Below are 8,670 nucleotides of genomic sequence, written 5' to 3'. Positions count from 1 at the left end.
TTAGTCTCTAAGGTGCCACAAGTACTCCTTTTCTTTTTGCGAATACAGACTAACACATCTCCTACTCTGAAACCCATTGTTAGCAGTAAGGGTGCAGGAGTGCCGCCTATCTGGCTATGGAGGCCCTCACCTCGCCTCAGCACTCCCTACACCCGGCCCCTGCAGCGTGGTCGCCAGCCACACACCCGGGTCCCTGGCCCGGCCTAAGGGCTCCCTCGGCGCCCCTGCTGCTCTCCGCGGGACCTGCGGGCCCGCCCAGAAGGGCCGACCGACGAGCGCACTGGCTCAGCGGCAGCCTCCGCCTCCCGCTTTAGCTCCGCCCGGCCCCTCCCCTCGGCTCCGGGCTGCCCGGCGGGCTGGGCCTGCGCTTGCGGAGGGAGGGAGCGCGGGGAGCAGCCATGATGGTGGGTGTCTGGGCGACTGCGGGCGCCGCTGGGAGTCGGGCGGGAGGGGCGTGTGGCCGGGTCACTAACCTGTGCGCTTTGTCTCCCCCGGAGCAGGAAGGCTCGGACGACGGCCCAGATTTCCTCTCCGAAGAGGACAGAGGAGTAAGTGCATCTGTCCCGGGGGCTCCCGGGCCGCTGGCAACTGGGGACCGGGCCCTGCCCTGCCCTGCCGGCGCCTGGCACCCGGTAGGAGGGCGGCGGCTCTGTCCTGAGGGTCCCTGGCGGGGCGGGGGCGGTTCTGTTTTGCAGGATCTGGGGCCCCTGTGTCTGGGTTGTGGGGTCTGATCTGCGAGCTCCTGGGCCCCTCACACTAGGGTACGCGGTGGGGGTGTGGTGGCGGCGGCGGCGTTTTTCTCTTGGGGTTGTGTGTGCATTTTACCTGAATCTTAGTTCCAGTTGTGTACCCTTGGTCATAACTCCTCGCCTCCATAGCGGTCCGGGTATCTAAATGCCGTTACCGACACTGATTTGTTTTGATGGTTTTTAAATGCTATTATGGTTTGGGATTCTTCTCCTGTCAGGATAGAAACAACGCGGCTTAACAAGTATACTTTAGCTTGTTGTTTATATTCCCCTATTCCCTCCACTCAAGTGTTTTTTTAAATAGCTTTTTTAAAAAGTAGTTTAATCCAGGTTCATTTGTATTTTAGGAGATTCATATTTTGCATCTGTATAGTTCCCACTCAGATCTTTTTTTCTCTCCTACATGTGCTTCTTAAATCTTCTATTGCATTGAGCAGGGGTGACAGATTTGGTGGAGAGCACTGAATTCCATCTTTAATTATAGGCCAGGGCCTAGGTAATATATTAACACTATCTTCTCTTTTCAGTTTATAGCAGACCTCCCACTGATAACAATGGGAGGCTTGTGCCACAGTCTGTGTGCAACTAGGACTTTTAGTAACAGAATTTTTGTTGTTTAATCATTTACTTTTAGTTTGGTACCTCATTTTTGTGTTCAGTATCAGTTAGAAAATATTCTAACCATTGGGCTTGCACCTATTTCTGCCCTTTGTTTCTCTTCTTCTTCCCTGTCTGGACCTTCTCTGTGTTAGAAAAATGTGCCAGTTTAACTAGATTGATTGAAAAATGCAGATGCACTTAAACTGGTGTAACCATTGTTCATATTGTTTTGGCTTAAGTTAGTCTCTTAGGAAGAATTGACCTTGACCAGCTAGATTGAGGGGGGAAAAGTCATGCTTGGTTTGGGGTTAGCTAGCATGTGATAGCTAATATAGACAACCCCATGAAAATTAGGAACTCCTTAAAATGAAAGCTAAGATTCTGAAAATGCCATGTAGACCACAAAAATATATCATGCAAATCATATATTTGACACATCTGGCATAAAGTTAGGTACCGTAGCTGGATTTTTAAAGGGGGACAGGTAATTTTGACCAATAACGGTATGTAGGCATACGTGTTAAGATTTAATTGGTTTTGGTCATGAAGCATAAAATGCAATTAACAAGAGGTCAGGAAGGACTGTTACTCTTGTGGACTTGCACTGTTTGGCAAGTGTATTGTAGAGTCTTTTTAGTATTCCTACTGAAAAATGCAGAGTAAATAAGAGAGGGAGGCTGGGGAGAATGATCAGTGAGCACTTACAATGTCAGCCACTGCAGAAGCGAGAGAGAGAGTGAATGTGTGTGATATTTCTAGAAATAAATAGATAGATTGCCCTTCTGTGAAGTATTAGATAATGGCCATAGTTGCAGGCCTTTGTATACCAGTAGTCTGATCTTGTTTAGAAAATTCTATATTTTCCCTCCCACTACTGCTACACGCTTCTGTAGTAACATGTTCATAGTACTGTCTCATTTAATGCCTTTAAAAATGTGTTAGTCAAGGGTCTTGACCAGGGATCTCAAACTCAAATCACCATGAGGGCCACATGAGGACTAGTATATTGGCCCCGAGGGCCACATCACTGAAACCTTTTCATAGAACGATACAAAAGTATAGTAAAAAATGAAGACTAATATAGTATGCTATTAAAAGTCAATGTATTAACTTTTTTTAAAACTGTAATGCGAAGAGGGGTTTTAATAAAATATAAACACCTGAAGCTATTCCTTACGTGGTCAGTAACACTCATGATGATATACACCAGGGGTCAACAACTTTTCAGAAGTGGTGTGCCGAGGCTTCATTTATTCACTTTAATTTAAGATTTCGCTTGCCAGTAATCCATTTTAACGTTTTTTAGAAGGTCTCTTTCTGTCTATATATTATATAACTAAACTATTGTCATACGTAAAGTAAACAAGGTTTTCAAAATGTTTAAGAAGCTTCATTTAAAATTAAATTAACTTGTTGATCTTATGCTGCTGGCCCGCTGCCAGCCTGGGGTTCCGTTCACCTAGGCCGGCAGCAGGCTGAGTGGGGCCTGCGGCCAGGACCCCGGCTGGCAAGGGCCCGGCAGCCAGAACCCCGGGCCGGCAGCGGGCTGAGCAGGGCCAGCGTCCGGGACCCCAGACCGGCAGTGGGCTTAGTGGCTCAACCCTTTGCCACTCAGTCCGCTGCCAGTCTGGGGTTCCGTCCGCCGGCTCCTGCCAGCCAGGGTCCCGGCTGTCGGCCCCGGTCAGCCCGCTGCCTGTCTGGGATCCCAGCCCTGCCCACATAGAGTGGATACCTACCTTCTCCGTGGTTCTAGCCCATTCTCTTCCTCTCTCTCTGCACTGAGCTGATGGTGGGAGTGCACTGAGCACAGAGCTGGGGGTGAAGGATCAGGCTGGGGGTTGGGGTGTAGGGTCTGGCCAGGAGCTAGAATGAGGGAGGGGGCTTAGGGTTGAGGCAGGAGGTTTGGGTGTGGAGTGCTTACCAGGGCATCTCCCATTTGGTGCGAGGGGTGCAGAGGGGAATGTAGGGAGAGGGGGGGCAGTATAGGAGCTCCTATTTGGTGATCAGGGTGGGGGTGGGAATGTGGGGGGTGCAAGAGTCAGGGCATGGGGTGTGGGGGAGCTGGGTATGTGTGTGGGGGTGCTGCAGTCAGGGCTGGGGTTGTAGGGGGGTGCAGGGTCAGGACAGGAGGCTGGGGTGTGTGGGGGTCAGGGCAGGAGGCTGGGGGTGTGAGAGAGGGATGCAGGGGTCAGGGCAGAGGGCTGGCGGTGTGGATGTGGGCTAGTATCCTGGGGGTGCTCCCTGCCCAGAGCAGCTCACGGCAGGGGGCTGGAGGGGATATGCCCTGATTCCACCCCCCTTCCCCAAGGTCCGGAACCCCACCTCTTCTCCGCCTCCTCCCTGGAGCAGGAAGCATGCTCTGGCTCCTTCTCCCCCTCCCTGGCAAGGGCCATCAGCTGATCGGGGGGTGGGGGGGGGGGGGAGGAGAGGAGGAGGGGCAGGAACCCAGCACGCTGGGGGAAGAGGCGGAGGAGGGGGGACCTTGCCTGCCCTGCAGCAGCAGCCGGCAGGACCAAGCTTCTTCACCCTGCCCCTGTGGGGCGGGGGAAGGGGAGCAGGCAGGATTTTTAATGGCATGCTGCTGCCTGCCGGGGGCCTGGCCCCAGCCCCTCTCAGCCCGCAGCCGGCCTGGGTTTGGCAGCGGGATGAGCGGGGCCGGCGGCTGGGACCCAGCAGGCAGCAGCGTGCCATTAAAAATCGGCACGCGTGCCGTCTTTGGCACGCGTGCCGGAGGCTGCCGACCCCTGATCTACACTAATAGTCTATCAACATAGCTGTAATGGCGGGAACTTTTTAAAGTAACTATTCATACAAAATACGTTGCCACTTTTAACAAACATTCTTCCCAACTACTCATAGCGTGCCTTGCTCTGTCTCTAAGGCGGCAGCTCGGTGCAAGGTGGAGTAGAGCATACTGGGAGTTGTAGGACTCTATTGAGTGAATTTACTCAGCAGTCAGCACCTGTGTTGAAGGGTCCGCGTCCCCTAGGAGGTTCGGGGATTTTTTTTCCCACCCAGGTGTTGTTGAGGGTGAGAGGCGTGGGGAACAGGCTTGGCTTTTGTACACTGGAAAATCCAAGATCCCTGTTCCCTTCCCTCCCCCCCCCCCCCCCCCCCCCGGTGATATTTCTCTCTGATTCGCCTTCCCTTTCCCTCCCTCTCAGTGTTAAAGGAAAAGGGCTTTTCCCAGTGACTGGCTGCTGCTGCTGCTTTCCCGGCTCCCTTCTCCCCCAGCGTTTCAGGCTGTGCATGGGCTCAATGGGGATGGATTTCAATGGTGGTGTGTTTGGCCCTCCCTTGAGGGAGGGGAGGTTTGAAGAGTGGTGAAGGGGCTGGCCGAGGGTTGGTGTGAGTCGGGGTATAGCTGGAGGGGAGGATTGGGGATGCAGGAAGAGCAGACTCAATGGCTTGGTCCGGAGTGAGGACCTGCAAGGCTGTTTGTTGAGCTTGGGCAGTTTGATTTGGGTAAACTTCAGCGAACTGTGGAAACGGCTCATTGAAATGCACGCAGCAGACATCCCCACCCCCAGAGTGAGAGTGACTGTAAACACTGCCTTAAACAGCAGCTCGGAGAGCCTGCCTGCCCTCCTCCCCAGAGCATCTGTGTGGGAGCTGGCAGCAGCAGGGCCAGAGGTGGGTTATGTTTTGCTGATCCAGCTAACAACGTCTTCCCTGCTCTGCCTCTTCCCACCCCTTCCCAGCCCCCATTCCAACCCCTTCCCCAAATCCCTGCCTCTTCTCTGCCTACTCCCCTGAGCGCGCCGCATCCCCGCTCCTCCCCCTTCCCTCCTGGAAAGTCCTAAGTGCCGCCAAACAGCTGTTTGGTGACAGGAGGAGCAGGGACGCGGGCGGCAGGGGGTGAGGGGATCTTGGCTGCTGGTGGAGTCGGCGCCTAAGGCGGACTGCAGGAAGTAACTCCTCGGGGCCGCGTGTTTGAAACCCCTGGTCTTGATTAAGCAGCTCTTCCAGGATACCTTTTGAAGCGGCCAGTAGGAGCCTCTCTTCTTTCTTTTCCTTTCGCATCCAGTGCCAAATAATTATTACAGAACAACATAATCACCATCCCTTCCCTTAACTTTTCTGCTGATGTTACTTTCAGACCCCATTTTTCATTGCCTGTTTATTCTGAATCTAAATCTAAATCCCCAGCATTAACTACCAGGCGTCTTTGCAGATTCTTGGTAGTTGATCATAATGTGATCATAAATGAAAGGAGCACAGGCAAGCTGTTCTGAAGGGCTTGTCACCACATAGAGCGCTACAGTGGTGCAACTGCAGTGCTGTAGCGTTTTAGTGAAGACGCTCCTATGCCAACGGGAGAGCTTCTCCCATTGGTGTAGTTAATCCACCTCCCCGAGAGGCGGTAGCTATGTCGATGAGCGAAGCTCTCCTATTGACATAGCGCTGTCTACATGGAGGGTTAGGTTGGTATAACGACGTTGCTCAGGGATGTGGATTTTTCATACCCTTGAGTGACATAGTTATAGAGATAGGTCTGTAGTATAGCGTAGACCTGGCCTCAGATTCGGCTATTTGAGTCTTAAAAACCATAGCAGCTCTTTTCTGTGGCAATAGTAAAAACAAGTGCTCTTTTGTAAGCTGGTATTTCCCTGAACTTTTTTTTTTTTTTTGTGGATCACCCTCCTGTGTTTGCACAGGTCATCCCACACTCTGTAGTGAAGGACTATACACCAGCGTTTGATTAGGTTAATTGACTTCCTTACTGTGTATCTCAACCCCCTTCTCTCTCTAGAGTTCAGACATTGTCATGTCAACAGCACTCTTAATTTTTTAACAATGCATGGGTAGATGTTACTGTAAATGGTATGAAATAACGAGAACTGGCTTTCCACAAGTAGTTTGACTAGGGTGTGCCAGCTTTCTCACAGTAGTGTTTGAAATCTACTTTGCCCTTGAGAGAGAGCCCAAGATGATACTTTGCTCTTGACCCAACCTCTTCTGAGGTCAGGTTCCTTCTCTCTGAGGTGCCCCAAAAGCAGTTACTCTTATTTTCAGCTTCCAGTTACTTTAAATAAAAGCTGGATTTTTTTGTGTTCAAAGTAGAGAAAATAGCGTTTATTTTTGTGATTCTCTAACTGATTTTAATTGCTTTACAAGAACTTCTACTAGGTGGCCATAAAGTACGAATTGAAGTATAGAAACATTATGTACAACTTGGCATAATTGCATGCCCACCCTAAAATCAGGCTGCCAGTGCTTTTCACAACCTGTTGGTTTAGACTTTTGGCATCTCTATGAAAGTCTGCAGTGTATCCCAGGTTTTTCTTTCTCCTTCTCCCCTCTATCAATAAGCCATCTGTTGATAGTCATTTTTTCTTTCAAGTAGTGATGTATAGAGTAGGGCAATTTCTTCACTATTGTGGCATGACAGCATTGTTTTTGAGTCAATACCCAAAAATACAAAGAATGTATTCTTGTTGCACAGTGGCTCACAAAGTTCCTTCAGCTTTCTGATTGTCTTTCATACCATTTATAGAATGCTTCATTACCTTTGCAAATATAAATGGTCCTGTTGCCAGGCAAGCAATGTAGCATAACTTAATATATTGTTAAACTCTCCAAGGTTTATAGAGGAACTACATTTTTATCTGTTGGGCAAGCCATCCATCACAACAGTGTGTTCTTACTTATTGTTTGCAATTGTCCTGTTTACTTTTGTCCTTAAAATAGTGGCTTGTGTTCAGAAAGTTACATTTGACATTAATATAGTGGAAAAAATATAAAAGTAAAATAGCTTTGATATTCCAAGCATTGTATAAAGCACTATTGTACTGAACCTTAGAAGTCTACACTGCACCATTTTTGGTTTTTTGTGGCTCTTTGGAAAGATGGTGAAAGAAAACAAAGCAAGTTAGTACAGATTGGCAGGGACATTGGCTTTTTTTCCTGCCTTTGTCATAGGATGGGGTGTAGATCATCTGCTAGGATCATCTGGGCATGTCTTGCCTAATCAATTCCCTGCCATTGCAGAGACCTCAGAGATTGGTGGCACCTCAGGGCGATTTAGCGGGTCTAGTGAAGACCCGCTAAATTGATGGCAGAGTGCTTTCCGGTTGACCACCGGAGAGCATCTCCCATTGGCGCAGTGCAGTGAAGACACCGGGGTAAGATGACCTAAGCTACATCGACTCCAGCTACGTTATTCACATAGCTGGAGTAGCGTAATTTAGGTCGATTTACCCCTGTAGTGAAGACAAGCCCTTGGTCTCTCTTGTTCTCTGTCTATAGCACACAGCAGTTTAGTCTCCTGAGAACTAAATTTAGTTCAGCTAAAGTCATTGGACTCAAAATATGAGTATCTGGGTGAAATTTAATGGCCTGTAATATGCAGGAGATCAGATTAAAATAGATAATCTGATGGTCCCTTCTGGCATTAAACTATACAAAACAGATTTTTCTTCATTCTGTCATCATGAAAGTCAGTTTACAGAAGTCTTATTTGAATAACCCAAACTTGTCTTCTATCCACTGTACTGCAAATTAACTATTAATGGCATTAAGGACACTTCCATAGAAAATTATACACTTGTTTTTACATGCTGCAGAGTTGGTAGTTACACAACATGAGATAATATTTTCATAACCATTTTGAAATTTGAGCTTTGCCACTTGACTTGCAGTCTTTATAGTTTTCTATGAAAAAGCTGCTCTGTGGGTATGGTATGAAAGGATGTTTTGCTACAAAACCTTACACTTCAGTAGAATCTACAAAAACAAAATAGCCAATTGTCTTATAGCCAAAAATGAATATCACAAATATAAAACTGCAAATAACTAAAAATTATTGGTGGTATAATTAGATAATGATGCGTGAGAAGGTTTCAAAGTAACCTTCATACTTTTAAAATGTTTGGGTGCCTGTTTGTTCCTTGCAATAATTAAGGAACTGAAACTGTGAATGAGAACTCTGATTCAGACCTCAACATGAATTTACAGCAGTGATAAATGCTATTTAATCAAGTCTCCTGTGCTTTGCAAAATTGTACAAGGTGAGACTTACTTCTAAATAGATATTAGCTTTGCTTAAGTATAAATCTTTTTTTAATTTTTAGAAGTTTCACGAGACCTATATCTCTAAAGGAAAAGGATACTAATGCCCCAGTCCTCTAGATACTCCAGCATATTCAAGACATGTCCTGCACATGCAGGGACTAGAGGAGAGATTTTGTGTCAAATTACTTTATTGTATGAATGATCTATAGGGTGAATTAAGGATATAACTCTAGATTGTCCACTCCCATTGAAAGGGCATACAGTGCTCATCTCAGAGTTCCCTTTGTTTTCTCTTCAGTGGGATTGG

The 8,670-nt window shown here is 47.9% G+C and overlaps 1 protein-coding gene across 3 annotated transcripts in view; it reads left to right on the top strand.

The window, feature by feature from the left end:
- Nucleotides 1-300: 300 nt before the first annotated feature.
- Nucleotides 301-8,670, top strand: part of SNX6 (sorting nexin 6) — a 50,376-nt gene continuing 42,006 nt past the window's right edge. Inside the window, exons 1-2 of one of the 3 annotated variants that reach the window (XM_037900587.2) lie at nt 301-404; nt 501-548. In XM_037900587.2, the coding sequence (XP_037756515.1) occupies nt 399-404; nt 501-548 (54 nt within the window). In that variant the 5' untranslated portion in view covers nt 301-398. Of the gene's footprint in view, nt 405-500; nt 633-8,670 lie in introns of all 3 variants that reach the window. The other 2 variants (XM_043548727.1, XM_043548728.1) reach the window with 2 other exon arrangements.

This window comes from Chelonia mydas, chromosome 6, assembly GCF_015237465.2.
Source record: "Chelonia mydas isolate rCheMyd1 chromosome 6, rCheMyd1.pri.v2, whole genome shotgun sequence".
NCBI classification, from domain to species: Eukaryota; Metazoa; Chordata; order Testudines; family Cheloniidae; genus Chelonia; species Chelonia mydas.
Note: the sequence above shows the minus strand (reverse complement) of the source record. Positions and strands in the feature narration are given on the sequence as shown.